Source organism: Ptychodera flava (assembly GCF_041260155.1).
Source record: "Ptychodera flava strain L36383 chromosome 3 unlocalized genomic scaffold, AS_Pfla_20210202 Scaffold_27__1_contigs__length_13241970_pilon, whole genome shotgun sequence".
Classification (NCBI taxonomy): Eukaryota; Metazoa; Hemichordata; class Enteropneusta; family Ptychoderidae; genus Ptychodera; species Ptychodera flava.
This window is the reverse complement of record NW_027248281.1, coordinates 1,294,099-1,316,347: the sequence shown is the minus strand read 5'-3', so window position 1 is coordinate 1,316,347 and position 22,249 is coordinate 1,294,099. Positions and strand designations below refer to the sequence as shown.

The window sequence follows — 22,249 nt, the reverse complement described above, 5'->3', positions numbered from 1 at the left end:
TATCAGATGTATGAAAGTCATGCAGCTGAAGGGCATGCTGAAAACTATTGTTTGATATTTTAAAGAAATGCCCCCAAACCAGCCGTGAGAATCCTAACATCTGATTGTAATTCGATTTACAAAATAGCCCCTGATTCATTTTGATCTTAAAGAAAGCAAACAGCAGTGTCAGAAATAAATATTTGTAAGATGTAAACGATATATATGAGAATTATATAAAGGAAAAGTGTGATGAGAGATTGTTCTGTATATTCTGACACATTGAACAGAGTGGATCTTTGCATGTATGTATGTAGGTATTTACATAAAATTCTAATACAATATCAAACTGTAAATATATGTTTATTGTGTCATTGCTAGAAATACAAAGTAGTAGTGGTGACTTTTCAGTGACAAATTGTACATTTCATATTTCAAATTGTAATCCTAAAAAAATATATCTACATGTACTAAGCCTGTGGTAATGGAGAGAGGGAGCTATTTACAAACACATTCACATTGTGTTCTTTACTGGACTATTTGAATTTAATGAAGTGAAAATGAGCCAAACAGTTAATTAAACCACTATGAAATAATAAATTGGTTGCATTGTTGCTTGGTCACTATGCAAAATTTCACATTAAAATTTGGTAAAGACAATTGTACTCTGTGTCTTGCTTTGAATCATAGATTTATGAGAGTAGTTCTTTCAGGACTGGTGAGATTTAACAATTTGTAAATTGAGTGCTGTACAGTATCAGTGTTGCGGCCAGGAATTTTAGATCAGAAGACACTGTGTCCCACTGCCATTTATTTTTGGGGACATTTTGTACATTTTGGGGACAAAAAGCAGTTATCAATCAAATTTCGCATTATTTCTTAATACATTAGTTTCACTGAACAAAATTCAAGCTCCTGGGACCACGTCGCTATGCTTTAATTTCTGGCAATTGAAGCAGTATACCATATCTGCCGCAAATCAGAGCTCAGATGAACTAAAGTCAAGCAAATTATGATATCAAGTGCAACGTTTTAATTACTTTTAATCATATTGCTAGCTCCGAAAGTACGTTGTGTAAGCCTCAAAATAATTATGCAAATCAAAGATCATCGTCAGTAACAGATATTACTTGTAGACAACACCCATCACAGTCGACTCACGAGTGCGCCCAAGGCGACCCTCAGTACGCAAGAGTGTTGGACAACAGGTTCTGTTTTGGGGACATTGACGCAAGGGCGCGTCCTGGCGGCAACACTGCAGTATAATAATATTTGTGTGTGATCCAACAATATCAGACAGGTTCAATCATTTCTATTGGTATGTAGTGAGATGCCAATCATTTATTCAAATCAGGAGCTTTCAGTTTACTATAACTACTGGTACCAGTTAGCTTTCGACAGCTAAATCAGTATGGTACAAAATACAACTTAAAGACTTTGTTTGCCTTAATCTTTTTGCCATGAAGTAAAACTGAGCAACATTCAATTTTCTTTGACTCTACATACATTTTTAAATTTACAAATGTAATGTGAAAAGCTATAAATGAGATTCCAAATAATATTAGATCATCTACAAACTGTTGAAGCGATGTTTTCTAAGACAGATAGGATTGATTCAATGTCATGAAATTTATGCATTAGAAACTTGTTTTATATGTCAAGTGGATTAAGTCCAAACTCTAGCAGAAGTTTCTTGTTATGTTCATGGATCTTTGTTGCTTGTTCTTGCCAACTGTCCCTGGCAGCATCTACCTTAGCCATCATATTATCAAGGGCATCCTAGAAACAAAAAACAACCACAGGAAAAATACAATTAGTGAAATCAATTGATGATAGTAATAAATAAATGAAGAGAAAACATGCCATCTCACTTGGCCCAAGTAACTCAATGAAAGGTCTGGAAACTGTAATTATCTTTGATGCAATGCATAGTTGCACCTATGATAGCCCTGCGTACAGGTCTGTGTGTTCCCGGCGTTACACGGCCTCCACCACGGCCGTGTAACGCCTGGAACACACAGACCTGTACGCAGGGCTACACCTATGATAGCATTGTCCATTATTAAGCCTACGATAGCATTATGATTTATCATTCCACATATTGTCACCAACATGCACACATTACAACATGATTTAACATTCCACACATTGTCACCAGCATGTAAACATTACAACATGATTTAACATTCCACACATTGTCACCAGCATGTAAACATTACAACATGATTTAACATTCTACACATTTTCGCCAGTGTGTAAACATTACAACATATAATATATTCCAAACATTGTCTTGGCATAGCATATCTCACATGTAACACCCCTTCATAGGATAATTCCATGCTGTCAATTTTGGCTTGTAACTCTTCAATTTTCTGATCTTTTTCTTTGGTGATTCTTTCCTTTGCCTCCTTGGTCTTCTTTAGTTCCTGTTCTGTACTTGCTGTAAAGCAATTGCACTTCAATTATGCACTTTTCTAAATATTCATATTTCTTTCATATTTGTATTTATTTTAGAATTCTGCTCAGGAATAATTAAACTTATAAAAACTGCTTAGTAACAGCAATATTCTGCAAAGTTTATGGCCACTTAACAATTTTATGTACCAATTTCATGATTAAAGGTAATATTTTACTATATTGTTCAAAATCAGGGTATGTATCATCAGTGTTTTGTAAAAGAATCAGCTTAATATCTGCTAGAAGTCTATCATAGATATATGTGTAAATGATCAAAGCAGAAACAACTTTCTAATGATGAGATGGTAGATTGCAAATGTAATACTCTTACAGTTGAGGCTATTATTCTTTGGTGGGGCAAGTTGGTAATTACCTACCAATTTAGCTTGGGATATTGCAATATACCAAGGGACCTTTCAAAGCCAAACTCTGTTTTCCTATCTGGAGCAGCAAGATGATATCTAAACAAACACAGCGGGTAACAAATTTTAAAGCCATCAATGGTGATCTGATAACTCGGATGAACCATAATGTACTCCACTGTCCGCTTATCTTTCAGTAATTTAGCTGGTCAGAGGGAACTTTGGTAGTGATTTTGTATGAGTGGCTCAGTTCATTGTGTAGTATGTTGAACACTGTTCTGATTGTCGGCTGGTTTTTTACAATACAAGTATTCTAAAAAGGTATTTTGTCAATATTTTACTGGCTGCTATCAAAGGTTTCTTCACCCACAAAAAATTAAGCAACTAGTTGTGCAGTTCATGTCAAACTTTTTGATTGTGGCCTTCCAGGATGGTTTGGGCAATGGCACTGAGAGTGAGATGGGCGATGATATGCTGAAGTGTCATCTGTGGTGCATTTCTTCTCTGAGCGATATTTCATTTATCTAATCGTCTCAAAACGGACGAACTACGAGCAGACCTACGAGCTCGTACGAGCGAAGTACGAGTGACGTAATGTGCCGTACTTTCAAAGTACGAGTGACGTAATGCAGGTCCCAAAATCGACAAAGTGAGCGTCAAGCTGAGCTTGGAAAAACAAAAACAGCGTCGAACTGAGCGTTGAAAAAAAAGACAAAATAGGATTCGAAATGAACGTAGAAACATGCCAAACAGAATGTCAAAGAGGGGTTCTGAGTACGGGTGCTAAAATATAGCAAATATGCGAAATAAACACGTAATGACTTGACTGATTTCAGCTTGAATATAGCAAGTACGGGAACGAGTTCAAAACGTCTTTCACGTGGGTAGGCCCTACTACTGACTTTGCAGTACTATATTTATAACACCGTTGACAAAATCTCAACAATAATAAATTGTGGGTTCATCGTAATTGGTATTGCATGCATTAGTGAATTTTCAAAAATGACATTCATAATTGCATATATTTCAACTTGGGTAGCAAGAAAACCGACGACTCTGAGTGACTGGCATTGGGCGTTCGTTCGTGTGCAAACATCGCGTGCAAGTTACAGACGATGGGCGGTACGGTGGGAGTAGGCAATAATAGCGATAAACAAAACGGCCAGTTTAGCCTACCCGGGATATTGTAATACATACGTCATCCACCCTCTGATGTGATTTTCCTCTAATTTACGCCAAATAAATAAATATATTTGTAAAAATACTTTATTATGTCGACGTCGACTTCATTGACGTCGACAAATCGACGTCAGCATTTATACTACGACTGATGCCTGGAACTTATCTACCGAACTGAGTGTAGCTAGGTACAGTGGAATTTGATAGAGTGTCCATTTTGCCTTGCCGAGCTCGACAAGTCTACATGTTGCTTATCATTAGAAAAGTAAACATTTGCAACAAATTGAGTCTTTGATGTTAGATTATACAGCGCGCGCGGCGAACGTTTCCCATACACTGTCTAGTCTACAATCATGGCAGTCGTTTCAGCATGCCACTCATGCACAACAAGCTTGACGCCGCACTATAGCTATAGTACATCATCAAAGTTTTCTTTGAGCTATTTGTGTACTTTGATTTAGGAAATACAACTCAGATAAAACTCACTGGCATATTTTTCTCGAGGAAAGTCCTCAACATCAACCAGACTGACGCTGGGCGTGTATGTTGTCGTCCGGGGAAATTAAGTGGCAAAATACATTGAATTATTTCAGAAACACTGAGTGTGTTATTCAATGGCACAAAATGTACCGTGTTGATTGAATTGCACTTGCATGTGCAAAATCAACACTTTTCTTCAAGTCTATTTTGTAGCTCAGAGAAGTGTCAATTGAGAAAATTTCATTTAGCTGAGACAAAAGAGAAAGCGGGATTAAAGTTTCATGCAGGAGTGTTTAGCATTTTCTGGTACAATATTCAGTGTTGTATCGTGTCAAACTTGTTGATAGAGTAGACTGCACTGGCAATGCTACAGACTGTATGCTGAAGGAACCCCGGCGAAATGTCAACTGTGGTGTACCATGGTCAACAAGGTATTCGATGGTTTTTGATGTTTGACCATGAACTACCATGGTTGGCCATGATATGAGACCACAGTAGGCATTCTAATACTATGGTCTACCACAGTTAACCACGGTCTATCATGGCTGACCAGTTTATGGATATCGGCTACCATGGTTGACCATGGTATTTGATGACTGATTGTATTTATGACCGTGGTTACCGATGGTCAACTATGGTTGACCGTGATATTTGTTGACTCATGGTAGTTTAATTTTGATGCCCAATTTTCTTGATGATCATATTGATAACAGGCTGTATGTATATAAACTTCTATATTTACATAGTTGAGTCTCTTGACATCATTCACAGTTGTTAGAGAGAATTAATGTCGTTGCCCGGGAAGCTTAGACCAATTTGCTGTATTCTTGTTCATGTCAGAAGACTGTGGACAAATATCGAGCTGAATTTCTTGGAATTATTCACATGGAGGGCATAAAAGCACTGCTGCAATGGCAGGAAGTTAAGACTATCTCAGTCTCACTCAATGTTTGCTTCGAAAGCATGATATCAACATAGGCAAGGTCATAGGTCCATTGTCATTGGACCTTTGACCCTTTACCATGATGTCACATGTCATAAAGCAATGCATTTGATTGGCTCATTTGAAGCAGCCATCTTAAAAATTCACTTCAAACGGATTGTCTGTTCAGTGAACAACTGGAAAAGTAGCTGTGTTTTTAACATCGATTTTGGGAGAAATTTTGGATTTTTCTGCTCATCGAACATGCAGGAAAACACTCAGAAGATGTTGGAGGATGATCTTTGATAGAATCTGAAGGGCTTGGCTGTTATTGGAGTGGACAATATAATGGAGGCTAAGTTTGCTGATCCTTAAGTGAGTCTGTCAAGTTATAATGACACCAGTCAGGGATCAGTGGTGTTTTGCAGAGTTTTGGTGAGGTTTATACCAAGATTTTTTCCGTTCTGACAATTTTCGACCCAAGGTTTTGATTCAAAAACCATCAAATACCATTTGACGGTGATCATGGTTGACCAGGGTTAATAACATGGTCAACCACGTTTGATGCCCATGGTCAACCATGGTTAACCATGGTTAACTACCTTGGTTTACCGTGGTTGACCATGGTTGGTGACCATGGACAACCATGGTAATTTGTGCCATTTAACAAACATGGTCGACCATGAACTACCAAGGTTGACCATGGTCATATGACCATGAACTAACATGGTAGTCCATGTTAAACCACTGACACTTTCGCCGGGGAACTGTTGTCGTGATTGCTGACATCGAGAGGAGAAGAAAAGTTTTTTTTTTTAAAGAATTTATTTGTTTCTTCATAACGTTCCCAATTTAAAAGTATACACCTAAAAGGAAACTGGTAATGTGCATGTAGTGCAGTGTTATGCTTGTTGTGAGTGACATGCTGAAACGACTGCAGTGATCGTGACGAGACAGTGTATGGGAAACGTTTGCCGCGCGATGTAATCTAACACCAACCAAAGACGAAGACTGAATTTGTTGCAAATGTTTACTTTTGTAATGATAAGCAACATGTAGACTCGTCGAGCTCTGCAAGGCAAACCGGACACTCAATCAAATTCCACTGTAAGTTTGGAATGTGATGAGTTGGTTTTGAGTGATGTTTTTTTGTTGTTCAGGAGCGCGAACGAACGAATTGAATATAGAAGTATCGAGCATCGATATCTTGTATGGCTTCTGCAAGTTCCGCGATGACAAACAGGAATATTGACCCCACAGTGACCTGACTATACCATTATTCAATAGGCGGGGCCGTATTCTCAACAATACACACCAATAATAGTGTGGTTCCGATAATGTGCTTTTTCAAAACTTGAAGTTGAATGCGAGGTCAGAAAAATGTTAGTCTTTAAAATCATTGTTGAGTAGAGGTCATTTTCAAATAGACTGTACAACATGAGGTACACACGGGTGCCACAAAACACCCGCCAACTCATAAAATCCTTCATATTATTCATTGTACACTGTGATTAACATAATGTGGTGATCAGATTATTTCGAGGTCATAAGCTGACTCGCGAGCCACGCAGGTTTTATGTCTGTGAAATCATTGCACTTTCGAATTCGAGAAAGTAAAAAAGATTTACAACGGCGGTAGGTTCAAGTGCATTACAACCAATCGAGGTCTCTTCCTTGATGTTCGGACATTGCAACCTCTTCTTTGGTTCTTCTTTAACAGCTTAATGTTACAATCGACGTCTGCAAAAAAGTCTACAGTCGTGGCGTATAATAAGTCAGAGAGTGTCGCGTCGTCTCCAGTCTTGACCCATACGTACAGACTCGTCCGAAAGTCAAAGCCTAAAAGTATTCCTCCGCACTGCACTGAACCCGCTCTCACGACCAAAAAAATAATCATACGAAGTTCACACCCGCTCCTACTTCCGAGTTTCGAATATACACAGAAAATGTGTCTAAGCGTTCGTTTGTCGTAAAATCCTTTCACATAAACAAAAATCTTTCATCCAAGGAATACAACATAGTCCTAGGCGTATTCATAAAAAATTAGGTCAAAAGGCATGTGTGACTTATAGCTTGCATACGTCACTCGTAATATGAAAGTACGAGCCAGTACTTCTGCTCGTACAATGTCAGTTTCGAGACAATTACATACCTCGATATTTACCATAGTTTCAACTTCATGTAGCTTTGTACGATTATTTTCCTTGTTAAAATATCAACAGATTTTGTCATCTTGTCTCGAATTTTGATGGAGCTTTCAAGACAGACTGTAAAGTTGACTTTTTATGAGTCGCTGAGTGCTTTTGAATTAGACTCCTGTGAACCACACAGTAAAGACTGGCTTTTAAAAAATCAATGTACATAGGGTGATCACAAACTTTTGTACAAAATACCATGTTCTGTAATGATGTTACTTCACTGTTTCAAACCTAGTTATGTGAAATATTTATCAAAAAGAAGACAAGGCAAGATATGATCTCTTAAGATCATGTTTTATTCCTTGTAGTTTTCATTCCGCAATCCAGTCCCCTTTTAACAAACCTACATGAAAATGGTTCATCCCAGTTATCAGATCACCATTGCTGGCTGTAAAATCTCATTACCCGCTGTGTTTGTTTAGATCTCATCTTGCCGCTCCAGATAGGAAAACAGAGTTTGGCTTAGGAAGTTCCCTTGGTATATTGCAATATCCCTAGCTAAATTGGTAGGTAATTACAAACTTGCCCCTCCGAAGAATAATGGCATCAACTGTAACACTTCTGCCAGAAAAAATTATTCTAAGAATACGAGATACAAAATGATCTGTTAGCCAACAGCTGAACTGTAGCATGATTGGGATTGTTATGTTCAAATACTCAAGTCACAGCACTGTCTTGTTTAAGACTAGCTGTGGGGCAAATGTACCAATTGACATCAAAGAAACCATTTGGCAATTACAGAGAGTAAATTACATCATCAAGGAGTGGTAAGCATACTGTTGGGTACATCCTTGCCAACTCTTGAATATTTCTGTTGTCTGTATGAAGCACGGTTTCTTCCTTTACTATTCAAAACATGCTGGAATACTTACACCATCACAGCTCCTTTACTATTCAAAACATGCTGGAATACTTACACCATCACAGCTTACATTCATGTATTGACAATTAATTGTTACAACAGATAAGTGAGTTCATGAACACACCACAAATAAATTGTCATGAACACACCACAAATAAATTGTCTTTGATAGTCAATGGTAGTTATACATGTTCATCTATAGTATGAATCAACACACTGGGAATGCTGTAAAGGAAACAGATCAACCCATGGAACTTAGTGCACAAAAGTTGTCAAAATTACAGTTACTAAGCATTAGTATTGTACTTACATAGTTGTAGCTTGACTCTTTGTAATTCACCTTCAAGTTGGTGAACCCTCAATCCCATCTCAGTCTGCATTGTTTTGTATTGCCTTGTCATATCTGAAAATAAATGGCCATTTATGTCAATATCATCATTTTGACAAATAAGCATGGCAACCAAGCAATGAGGTCGTCATTGCTCCTCACTCATTTCAAAAAAGTAGGCTGACATCTAAATTTGTCATTAATTCATTCTATTGTATGGTACACCCTAGGATCACCAAAAATATGTGGGATTAATTGCCGATATTTCCTATGAGTGTTTAATGGCACTTGATGATAGCATAAATGTTTAATATCACTACATGATAACGTGACAAGTGTTTAAGTATGATAGTACAACAAGCATTTAATGTCACTAAATGATAGCTCCATGCAGACTTGTTATCAAGAGGTTCCCATTGATGACTTAATGTTATGTCATGGTTTGTGGCGTGACCCTAGTTACGTCTACTCCTTCATTCCCTAAAATGTTGAACATTTTTTTCCTTCATATTTTGAAGAACATCCAAGTGATTGCTGTTACTCAAATAATCTAGGTTATCTACACAGTTTAAAATAGTTGCAAGGGGTCTCATGGTCAGCTGACGCACAGTGACTAGTACTTTAGCTGCCTCACCCAGCATTGAACAAAACCCCCATGGTAGAGCAAGGGAAGGGATGCTTGTTTGTGAAAATTACTGATCCTGTCACAGAACATCTTAAAAAGGGGTTGTGTAACAAACTCTCAGGGTCACAGAGTTAAGAGAATAAAAACACAAATTCCTGAAATTTTAATGAAACAAATACAAGCACAGTGATGTAAAATATCATAAGAAGACAGAGTAATTCCATGTGTTTGGCACCCTCTGGTGATATTTTGATGCCAGGAGTGATTATGATGTTTATGAAGTACAGAAAATTACAAATGATCAGGTACATGTACTTCCTGAACACCAATCAGTGACAGAGAACACAAACATACCATACATGACTGCATTACTATTGGCTAGAATTGGTTGACCTTGGTTTGACATGTACTTTACTACAAGGTTGGTTTTCACTGATGTGTACATTGGTTGACATGTATGTACTAGCTCCATTAAACTTTTTTAGACTGTCCTGTAAATGATTTCAGGGTCAAAAATGGCTACAAGAAATCAATTTGCCATATCAAACAAGAAATATGAGGTCATTAAATGGCTTCAATAGTGTAGGGTATGCTTGATCACCATTACAAGACAATGAGAATCATTCATCATTGCTAATTCTCCCTACACACCAATGTAATGATACTTTTGCAAACATTTGTTGAAATAGGCCAGAATATGAAGAATGAGGTATTGTATTATGATGAATTACTATTTTGGTTCAAAATGATCACCAAACAATGAATATAAATGGCCTTAACAATATCATACATTTCATAGCAAGTTAATTTTCACACAGAGACCTTTCAGGCGACTGAACTAGGACAGGGTACAATCTTGGTATATAATCAATACTACTGATAAAATCTCCAATAACAAAGGACTATTTTCTTAACTGAAATTTAGAATATTAAATGACAGACAACTGATGACTCATTCATTTTTTTACATCAAACTTCTTGGAAATGGAAAAGTACTTCTCAATTCCTTCTACCACTGGCCAATAATCTCAATCTTATTTATTTTTTCGAAATCTTTCACACAGTCCCCATTCTTTTCACTTCTTTTAATATTCTTGACTGTTTTTCCAATTACAGGTTTCTGATAAAGTTCATACACTAGGTTTACAACAATTTCCCTCAAAACACAGAATCTGTATCAGGATGAATACTTACCTGATGTGATGTCCTTTTGGTCCAAATGATGTGTTTGAAGATCATCTTGAGCACTTTTCATTCGTGCCTTCCATTCTTCACTAGCAGCCTGTGATCTCCTGGCTAACTCTTTACGATATGCTGAAAATTGTGATCAAATTGGAGAATTTCTAATAGCTGAAGAGCATGAGATGATTCTCATAAGAAGTTTTATTTTACAGCAATGAAGAATGAGACATCAGTTATATTACAAGGTTTAGTTAAGATTGTGCTGTGATGTTTTCTATTTAAATCATAATGCTAAAACATGGTATTGTTTTGGATATCATTGCAAAATACCACTTTCATGTACAGATTTTAACACAAGTTGAATATATCATTAAGTGCCATTCCAAGTTTAAAATATGACTGTTGATCCTATACTTCCGACACTGAGCTTCATCATTCACAGTGAAGTTTGCAGTCAACTGTTATTTCACTCCCTAACTCTTCAAATATGTCAATGACCTTGTAAAATGATAACTATCAGGGGAATCCTTTGATCAAAGATAAAAAAGGCTAAATGAAGTCTCCAATACCATCCTAAATGAAGTCTGCAATACCCACCTAAATGAAGTCTGCAATACCCACCTAAATGAAGTCTGAAATACCGGTAAAGACTGAAATACCCACCTAAATGAAGTCTGCAATACCCACCTGAACGAAGTCTGCAATACCTACCTAAATGAAGTCTGCTATACCCACCTGAATGAAGTCTGAAATATCCACCTGGATGAAGTCTGCAATACCCACCTAAATGAAGTCTGAAATAGCCACCTAAATGAAGTCTGAAATACCAACCTCAATGAGGTCTGCAATACCATCCTAAATGAAGTCTGCAATACCAACCTAAAAGAAGTCTGAAATAGCCACCTACATGAAGTCTGCAATACCCACCTGAATGAAGTCTGCAATACCCACCTAAATGAAGTCTGAACTGGCTACCTAAATGAAATCTGAAATAGCCACTTAAATGAAGTCTGAAAAACCCACCTAAATGAAGTCTGCAATACCCACCTAAATGAAGTCTGAAATAAAGTCTGAAATACCCACCTAAATGAAGTCTGCAATACCCACCTAAATGAAGTCTGCAATACCCACCTAAATGAAGTCTGCAATACCCACCTAAATGAAGTCTGCAATACCCACCTAAATGAAGTCTGATATAAAGTCTGAAATACCCACCTAAATGAAGTCTGCAATACCCACCTAAATGAAGTCTGCAATACCCACCTAAATGAAGTCTGCAATACCAACCTAAATGAAGTCTGCAATACCCACCTAAATGAAGTCTGAAATAAAGTCTGAAATACCCACCTAAATGAAGTCTGCAATACCCACCTAAATGAAGTCTGCAATACCCACCTAAATGAAGTCTGCAATACCAACCTAAATGAAGGAACCTAAAGGAAACCCGATGGGAATATCCCTATATCGCCTAGTGATTAGCCAACAGTCTCGTTAGTGCATCAGATCATCTTGCAGTTTGTTTAATGAAAGCACTTCGGGGTGCGTATGCGGTGTCTTGTAGACAAAACACTATAGCAGAGGCCGTTCATTTTGCTTGAACGATGGTACAATAAAGGATTGTAACTTTTTATTAGTAAAGTTACATTGCTTTTGCCTTTGTTGAATTACTGCAGTAAATTTCATTGACCAGAGAACATGTTTGAAGCAACCAAATTTGAGACTTTCCCTTAAAATGAAGAAAAAGTGCAGGAGAGGAAACAGTAGACACTGTCATGGAGGTATAATTGCTATCGTTTTGCTTCGTTTTGTTGTACAGGCGTTGTCATCATCTATGCCGTCATTAACACTACCGGTATCTCACAAAAACTGTAATTTGCGCCAAGCACTGAGGTGAAATCCGTATATTTAACTTTTATTATTATAAAATGATCAGCTTACATCGAGGTTTACAATGTGCGTATCTTTCCTATGTGATTTACATGAACCTTTTCACGTTTTGCACCCATCGCGCTATGTCATCTTACTAGCGTGTACTTCAACAATTTTCCATCTATCCAACTGTTTCCTTGAGTGAAATTCAAAGTCCCTAAATTTATAATCTCATTTCGAAGAAACCGATTTGTCAACCGGTTTAAAAGTAGATGTGTATTCTTAAAGTGACAGTGACTCGAGTGAGAAAATAGATAGTTGTGTAAATAATCAATGGTATGTATTTTATCGGCTGTGCACCCATGTAGTTTCTAAAAAATTACTACATCGAAACTTCCAGGCTTGGACGTTCTGTTATCCGACATGTTGTAGCGAAATTCTGTGAGAAATAATACAGACAAAGTTTGGGTTTTTGCGAAGTTTCAGTGTATGAGCTGATTATCAAGTTGAAATGACTGTAAGTGTGGATAGTCGATGCTGCTGGCCCACGGAGTGGCGGAAATCTGTGTCACGTACAAACATTCTTCAACTGTCAGCCATAATCTCTACAGCTGTCATCGACAGCTTTCTAGTTTTTGAAGAATAAAGTAAACCGTAGATAAAGCCAGACCTTTTTTTCTCGGATATATTTCTGACAACTTCGGCTCAGAGGCAAAGTCGGTGTCTTCTCGTACACCCTGTACGAGTCTCAGCCTTAACATGACTCAAGAAGACACAAGAAGACATACTTCACTGTTCAGTCACATTTATTTGGGTGCGTCATACAGATGACATCATTATTCACAAGGGTATCCGATTGAAGTGGGCACATAGTGAGTTTTCTCAAAAAATGTAAAACGAAAAAGGACAGTCATATCATCAATTGCAAAGAATGCTGAAATGCTGCAGCTTTTAATTGCTAATCGATGGCAAAGTTTGTATTTTGACCTTAACATATCCAATCGAGAAAGTAAACTTGGTTTGACCCAAAGTTTGAAATGTTGTCTTGTCTCCCGCGGCCTGGCCCGGAGGTAGTGACGCTTCGTACTTCGAATTCTGAGAGCTACATCATAACCACGATCAGTAGACAAGAAATTACTATGTTCAAATCGCCACCACCGAAAAAATATAGAGAAATGAGACAACACAGTGAGAAAAAAGGCATGTCATCAATGGTGTTGACAACGTACTTTTCGCTTCTAATCTACCCAGTGCAAAACGGGTACCTTTTCAAACCACTCGTGACTAAGAACCCAACTGGCCCGATTTCAACTCGCCTGATACCAACTCGCCTGAATTCAAGTTGTTGGGCAAGGCAACGATAGCTTTTTCCTGTGCACTGAAAGAAATGGTTGGCGATATCTTTCTGAAACTGTGAAAATATAGCTAAAGAAGGAGCCATCTCTCAGTCAGTACGGCCGAGGCAAACCTGAGTGTTCATACAGACTGTGGGGACAGCATTTTCAAACGAAGATGGCGATGTCAAGGAAAGGCGATGACTTATTTTCTAAAGTTGAAGAAAATGCTTAAAATTTGGTTGTGTTAGTCAAGCAATCGAAATATATTTTGTTCCAATTGATAAAATCATACACAGTCTCAATTCTACGATCCATTAATTGATATATAGACTAAATCGACAACGGAGGGTGCATAGAATTTATAACACAAGGTACGCGGTACGAACGTGTAATCTCAAACAACGGGCGAGTTGGTTTCGGCAAGTTAATTCTGGGCTGTTCAAGTTGGAGAAAGTGCGAGTTAATTGTCATTCCTGCAAAACGGTCACCAAAACGTCAGGAAAATAGGAAATCAATGAAATTTACTGAAGACGTGGTGAAACACACAGGCAAAAGCAAGTTAACTTTATTCATAGAAAGTCAATGCATTACATGTAGTTCAGTAATTTATCTGTCATGCAAAATGAACGGCCTCTGCTTTATGAGACACCCAGCAGTGTTTTGATAAACAAACTGAAAGATGATCTGCCAAACTTCATGCACATAGCGATAGTGCTGCCAGCTAATCTCTTGGCGATATAGGGATATTCCCAGCGGTTTCCCTATGTATATTGGGGCTTCGGTGTACGAACAATTACTGCGATCGCAATAAGTAAAATCTGCAATACCCACCTAAATGTGTTCTGATGTACAAACCTAAAATGATGTCTCTTATTTTCACCAAAAATGATGTCTGATATACTCACCTAAATGATCCTTCAATGACTCTATCTGATGTATTGTTTGTTTATATTTATCTTCAATTGTCAGTTCAACATCTGAAAAACAACAGGTTTTCAATGAATGTATTGTTTGACAGTAATAGTGGTAACACAACAGCTGGTGTCATTAACAGAGTCCCTACCCTGAATTTGATTTGGCATCAGCATCCCATACATGTGATCACCTCACTACAAACACTTTCTTTTTCACTCTTGGTGATCATACTATTATTATGACTCAAAAGATGGCTGATGTGCTAGCCGCAATAACTGTAGACCACAGGTAGACCACAGGTACACCCATGGAATGGTCTGCTTGCCAATACTTGGCTGTAATAATTGTAACCCAAGGGCCGTGCGCTGGCTTTGCATTGGCAGTTGGCCAAAAGGGCAAAAATTCTTAAGTTTGAAAACACATATATTTTCCACTGCTGGTAATAAACCTCTTACCTCACAGAAATTACATCTAGCCTTGCTTCCTTGTCATAAGTGATTCCATTTACACCAACCAAATAGTCGACAGTGATACTTTTATAGGCTGAAATGACGGTTTAACAGTCACGTTTAGCAAATTTTATTTTCTGCGAGATGGCAGTGTATTTGAAGGAAATCTTCAGTCAGTGTTGTTAAAACTGTCATTTTTCAGCCTAAAGTATAAATGTCAACAACTTGGTTTGCATAACAAAATCTCGCATGAATAGCAAGACTATGGTGAAATTTCCATAAGCAAGTGAAGACTCACTGCTCCGGTGACTGTTTCAGTGTTTCTGCACAACACTGTCCCTCCTCAGAGTCTTGTTTGTGAAATTGATCTATGATGTGCAACCTCAATGGCCTGATATAAAATAACATATAACGACAGGGGGAAAAAGAGGGACTTGGAGACCCCTCCCTGACTTGCTTCCATCTTAGATAGAGTATAATATGTTTTTAATTAATGCAAATCTTAAAACTGACCCCGATGGTTACTGCACAGGAACTCAAATAATCAGTTGCTATGGAAACAGACGCCCCAACAACATGTCGCATTTGCTGTTTGGATAAGTTCTGCGATTTTACGAAATTTTACTGTCACTAAACACTCGTGCACATTTACAGTAATACCGGATGATAACAACGTAATTTTAACAACACTATAGATCAGTTGATTTGCTGATGTAATAGGACGTGATCGCCTTGAGCACAATGTAGAGTACTGTGTATTATACTTTATAGCTGTGCGATTGGGTGCAATGGCGGCCCACACACAAGTCAATATACATCTACATGTATAATATGCTCGCTTTGTTACCCCATTAAATATGGGCTTGTCAGAAGGAAAACAATTAAAAAGGTGGAAACACTAAATAATCGTATACCGTCTTTCTTCTTCTTTTTGCCTTTCTTCTTTCCTTTCCCCTTTCCTTTCTTCTTCGGTGGCATTTTGCACAACCACCGTGCGTTGAGACTTCGCGTTCAAATGAAGTGCGCATGCGCAATGTATAATCAAGTGAGCTGTCGTCTGATGGCGCATTTGGCATCCCAGGTATAGGTATGGGCTGGGGCTAAAGCCTGGTCAGTTTCTTCGGACGAAGGGGGACGGGGGGGGACGCAATTTTTTGTGTTTGTGCTTGGGGTCACCATGTTTTGAAATGCTCAATATACATGTAGCTGTGGGTCCATAGCTGAGGTGTTTCCGGACGGGATTTCCACAGTTCCGTCATCGTCCGCTCGCACGGCTCGTTAGCCAGACAGGAGTCTTCCACAAGCATCCAGCTGCCCGAAGCGGAGACCTTGGCAAGCGAAGATGCAGTTCCGTGTGTTTCGATACATGGCGGCCGCCGCGTGGTCATAAAGGTGCGGAATTGCTGGATTGCCAAAATAGCTTAATTTGAGCTATTTAGCAGCTAATGAGCTGAGATAATTTATAGCTGTAGCACGCGATATTTAGAAGCTATTTTGTGATAATATTTTTTAGCAATTGGCCGAGATATTTAGCAGCTACTTAGCTATAATAGTTAATAGAAAAAAAGTCGAGATATTTAGAAGCTATTGAGCTATAGGCCTAATATTTGATAGCCATTAGTCGCGATAATTAGCAGCTATTGAGCTAATATACTTTATAGCTCTAAATCGGGATATTTAGCATCTGTTCAGCTAGAACAGTTAATAGCCATTAGCTTTGATATTTAGCGGATATTTAGCTATTGGCAATGGAGCGGGATATTTAGCAGATGTCCAGCTATTCAGCTATTCAATTTCCCTTAAACCCAAGCTATTCAGCTATTCAAGCTAGTAGCCGTAATTTTTAGCCGCTATTAGCTGTTTGTAACAAACCATTAGCTTGCTAACAGCTATTCAGATCATTTGGCACTGTGGGCGCCTCTACTCACTTTTATATAACTTTCATCGTTTTGATCATCATACTGTGGAATACTTTATTTTCACAGGAATTTATTTTCAATGAAAATTTTCTGGACATCACTTTGATATCATTTTCACGCTTTCTTGTCAATGCATATTTCGGAAATAACGCACCAGCAGCCATGTCTTCCAATAACAACTGGAAAGCTGAATGTGTGGAATACTGCACGTCAAACAGATGTATTGTTTCCTATATGGACAAAGAACAGTGCGACCAGAGACAAACTGTCAAGCAATAAGACAATGCTGCTAATAACACACCTTTAACTTTCATCAACTGCTCAGAAGTGTTCCGTTTGAAACGAGTACCGAGTCATTTTACAACATTGCAATTTTTACTTGGCAGAGTGCAAATACTACCGACGTTTTTGTATCTTCATCCGCAGTCGGTTTCGACCCGCTATACTTTGTATTACATGTCCATTCAATCGTTTCGTTGTACGCTTCAGAGATGTCTTGTATGATTGTCATAAAAATTCAGTTCTATATGATGTGTACAAATTCTATCGGATGCTAGACTTGCAGTTTGATGAAGAACAGTGACAGCTGTTACGTTGTATTTCTTTCAATATCTTTTCATCGGAAGTTCAACTCTATTGTTTACCGTTTAGAGCCACTTTCTATTTGCGAGAAAAAATTTTCCAAATGACTATTGCTATTTCACAGTTTTCAAGCTCCACAGATTGGTATTATATTCCAGGTTCTACCAAATTTCGAATACATTATTTATATTCAAAACTACCATTTATTAACTTTTACGATTTCAACATCACATTATTAAATACAAAAAAGTTGAAAATAATTATTTGCGCTCAGGTCAGTGACTCATTTTAATTTCATTTCCACCACGAAACCCGATAGTAATTTCTAGGTTCTACAAAGGTCATCCACTGGTTAGCTGAGTAGCGAGTCTTGAATGAACCGGGCCGTGGGAAATGTCGTCACACCTTCGAAATATAAACTATGTTATCGTCTGTTGACAAATAAAATAAGTTGCTAACTTCGTCAAATCTGAGAAAACCAGCAAAACAAAACAAAATAATCGTAAGATCTCGTAAAATCGCCAAAATCTGAAGAAATCCGATACTTGGTACAGAGTGTACGTAAAAGAACAGCTGTCATAGGGTCCTTTTTCGATTTGATTGTGGAACATTGTCTCTTGGCAGTCTCGATCCGAGAAATTCTTGACGAATGGATGCACAGTTGGGTCGGGGAATCCTCCAAAATCGTTTGCCCATTTGATTGCATACACACAACTCAAAATGACATTACATGAAGTATTACAATCAATGAGATGGGTGAGGAAAAGAGCGACGTGTACAGCGTTAGCTGGAAGAGATTGTTCTCCTTTGGAGCATCGTCGTACACCACGCCCTCTTCGGCGAGTCTTATCACCCAACGCCGAAAAGGCGTTGATTTTTGCGTAGGTCAGCGGAGCGGAAATTATTGCTCTGGCCTGCGAGAATGCTTTGGAGTGAATAAAGTCTTGCCATTCCTTGAAATAACTGGAATACTTCTTGACCGTGTTGTCACTCTTAGACGCTAACAGTTGCCCAGGTAATTTTTCTACCAGCTCGAATAAGTCGGGATGAGTCACTTTCCCACCGGTCACCGCCACACTCTTAACAGCTTCATCCAATTTCAGATCTGTTGATAGATGAAAATAGCTGATAAACACGCCGATCAAACAGCGTTATATATTATGACTACTTTCGAAGTCAATGCGCAAAGCAAGCAAGGCAAATTTCAAACATTGACCGCCAAAAATACCATTTTTTCCCTTTCCTGGAACGATAGCGTTAATCCGAGGCAAGAAACGGAAATCCTTAATGAAAGGTGCAAAATTTTGTCCGTCTGGACAAAGGAGAGGCCAGTAAGCAGCAGAATGCCAATTTGGAAGTACAAGCGAACCTCTCGCAATTTCCGATTTCAATTTGTTCAAAACTCTAACAATTAAAGTAGGTGGCGGAATCAACCAATTGTTTTCTCCTTTCCAACTTTAAAAAAAGGCGTCCACGGCTTAAGAGTAACAAGATTTAAACCTGGCGCATTTCTTGTTATAGTCTGTGGCAAAACGATCAATCGTGTGTGGCCCCCATGCCAAATCCAGGGAAAGAAAAATCTCACTAGATATTCCCCAGTCGTCGTTATCGTAACGTCTGCTAAGCAAATCTGCTTGCAAATTTTGCCGTCTTGGCACCCACTGTGAAAAAATATCCATAGTGATATCTTTACATAATGTTATTAATCTTACAGCAATATCCTGCAATTCGGCAATTCTGCTACCGGCACGCAATATTCTCACTACGTTCTGATTATCAGTCAGCAATTTAACGATGGTGCCTTTCAGATCACCTTAAGCTCTGTATCACCCGATACACTGCCTCCAGTTCTCTCCACGTGGAGCTTTTCTTACTCTCAAGAGTGGACCAATAACCACTCATCTCTGTACCGCATTCGCCATCGATATAACCACCAAATCCGACTGCCGAAGCATCTGTATACACTGTACATTTGGGTACATCGCAAGTCAAAGGTGAACCGTTAAGCACTTTAACATTGTGTAACCAAAAGTTCAATTCTCGCAACGCCGAAACATCTACGCGAACTAACGAATCCCAACTTGCCCGCATTTCCAGGCAAGAATAAAGACATCTTGAACGAAGCCTCAACTAACGGGCCAATTCCTCCTTGCATGGAAATAATTTTACAAACCATAGACGCTAGTCTTCTAGCTTCAATTAACACGTTGCCTGTGCCTATCATCTGAAGCAATGACTGAATCGAACGAATTAAATTATCCACTCGATCACCGGTAACAGAAACACCTTTTCGCATATCCAAAACGTGTCCAAGCCAAACTAAAACTAGTTGAGGTTGCCAACAACATTTTTCATTAGCCGACAAAACCCCGAAACGATCAATATCACATCTCACAGAATCGCTCGCCAGCAACGCAGCTGTAAAATTAGAAGCGCCCCAAAAACCGTCGTCACCCTTACTCCGCCAAAACGCAAGTAAAGCTCGAGACACCTTAGTGAAAATATAAGGAGCAGTAGAAAGGCCAAAAGGCAAAACATTAAAACAAAAAACTTCAAAACTCCGTCAAAAGGCCAAGCAAAACCAAGAAAAGTTCCGATGAGGCTCGAAAATTTCAATATGATGGTAAGCGGATTTCAAATCAATAGAGAACAAAAAATTCCCGCGCGAAAATACCTGCCTGACTAAAGACACATCCTCACAACGAAATTTGAACTTGAACAAACATAAATTGATATACCTACAGTCAAGAACCAACCTTGGTTTACCAGCAGAGCTAACTGCAACCGTCAACGGATTTACGACGAACGGAGGAACACTCACTTGTGAAATAGAACCCCGTAACAATAATTTATCAATCTCATTAGCGACGAAAACGGCGTTATCCCTTGCGGATTTGTTATTTTTCAAAAAATTCCCAGCTGGTTGCTCGTTAAATGGCAATCTGTACCCATTCTTTATCACACCTAAAAACATAAGAATTCGTACCAGCTGATTTCCAACTGTCAAATGGCTTTGCCAAACAGCCGGCCGGTCTTACCTCAACGCCATGACTGGCCTCATCGTCAACCGCAGTTTCGAACTGCATTTCAATCAACGAATCTGTATCTGCGGTTCCGTTATCGACAACTGTATTCGAAACAGTAAGATACGAATTTTCGTTCATGAACGAAGTAACTCCAACATTACCACCAACCCTAACGTCTAACGTATCGTCTTCCTGGCCCAAAATCAAGTCGTCACTCAAGGACGATCGCAAGCTACTGTCGTAATACCCCGAATCACTAAATTTACTTATCGTTTCTACTGCAGTTGCACTGGGTTGACTTCGAGCATTCTGCAACGCCAGACATTCACTTCTCCAATGGTCCAACTTCCCACACGCAAAACAAGCTCCAGGTTTCCTCTGGTTTCCACTACCAGTAGCCGCAGCTGCAGCTGCAGACACAACAACACCTTTATCAGTTGAGTAAGAGCTCCAACGGACGTTGTTGAAAATTAACTTTATTGCGTCTTTTAGCTTGCTGCTCTCTTCTCTTCTTTGCTGCTCTAGCTTCTCATCATCGGAACCCTCGGCGAGCTCGTGAGTTTCATACTCTTCGACCAAAGCCCAACCCAAGTCAGACTTGTCGGCCATTCTTACTAACTTTTGTCTATGAGATAATAAAGTCATACCCTTTACAACATGCTCTTTCGCTGCTGCGAACTTCTTGGGATGGAGTTGGTACGGAACTCAACTGAGTGTGCGCCTCGGCCAAATGGTCTGACAGCTTTTGGTTTAATTTAAACTGTACTTCGCAACCCTTCCTTTTGAAGACAGGTGTTTCTGTATACTTTAGTTCTTTTATGGCGGAAAGTTGGGACTGCGAAAAGTCCCTCTGACTGTCTTCAATATCTTTCTTCAGCCCTTGTAAGCGTGACGTCATAAGCTTTTCCAGGTCCGATAAAAGCTTTTCGCTGCTTTTGCCGACAGCGTCTTGGACTTGACTCTGTACCATAGCTTGCAATGTTCGCATCTCGACTGACAATCCCGGTGGCAGCTGTGTCATAATGCTCAAGAAAATAGAACTGGACGCAAGCACAGAACGATTGACTGTTGATGGACAGTGAGAGAACCGCTAGAATGAAGCTTACTATCTTGACACAAACATAAATAGCTCCACGAAACAATACCGGCACCTGGTGTCCCTTGCATACCAATGCCCAAATTTGGAAAAACTTAACACATACGTCATTCACGAGACAATAATTTCCCGCTTTACTACGAATCGCGGGAAATTTCATATAATACGGCCTGTGGTGGGAGGCCGTATAGCGCCGGTAACTAGCACACAGCCCTGCCATGTAGAGCTACCCTGCCATGCAGAGCTACCGCGTGGTATGCATAGAAAACTTTTCTATGCATACCACGCGGCGGCCGCAAAGTATCGAAACACACGGAACCGTGGGGATTTCTTACTTTTACGTGCTGGTTTTGACTTTCACTTTATTAACGACGCCACCACACCACACCACACCACTGCGTGGCAGTGTTGTGTGTTACCGGCTACATGCAGGCCTCCCACCAGACGGTAACACAGAGCCCTACCAGGTAGAGCTGGGC

The 22,249-nt window shown here is 39.0% G+C and overlaps 1 protein-coding gene across 1 annotated transcript; it reads right to left on the bottom strand.

The window, feature by feature from the left end:
* Positions 1-326: 326 nt before the first annotated feature.
* On the bottom strand, positions 327-16,191 carry LOC139126361 (dynein regulatory complex protein 12-like). Its single transcript, XM_070692432.1, has 6 exons — positions 16,062-16,191; positions 14,689-14,760; positions 10,590-10,709; positions 8,753-8,845; positions 2,292-2,422; positions 327-1,758 (listed from the first exon to the last, which is right to left on the bottom strand). Exons 1-6 carry the CDS (start codon positions 16,123-16,125, stop codon positions 1,630-1,632), a joined length of 609 nt encoding a protein of 202 aa, XP_070548533.1. The 5' UTR covers positions 16,126-16,191; the 3' UTR covers positions 327-1,629.
* Positions 16,192-22,249: the final 6,058 nt, after the last annotated feature.

Coding starts and splice junctions, on each gene's coding strand:
- LOC139126361 (XM_070692432.1), bottom strand. CDS start 16,125: ATGCCACCGAAGAAGAAAGGAAAGGGGAAAGGAAAGAAGAAAGGCAAA. Junction 2,423..8,752: donor AAGAGTCAAGCTACAACTAT/GTAAGTACAATA, acceptor ATTGCTTTACAG/CAAGTACAGAACAGGAACTA. Junction 1,759..2,291: donor CCTATGAAGGGGTGTTACAT/GTGAGATATGCT, acceptor TTTTGTTTCTAG/GATGCCCTTGATAATATGAT.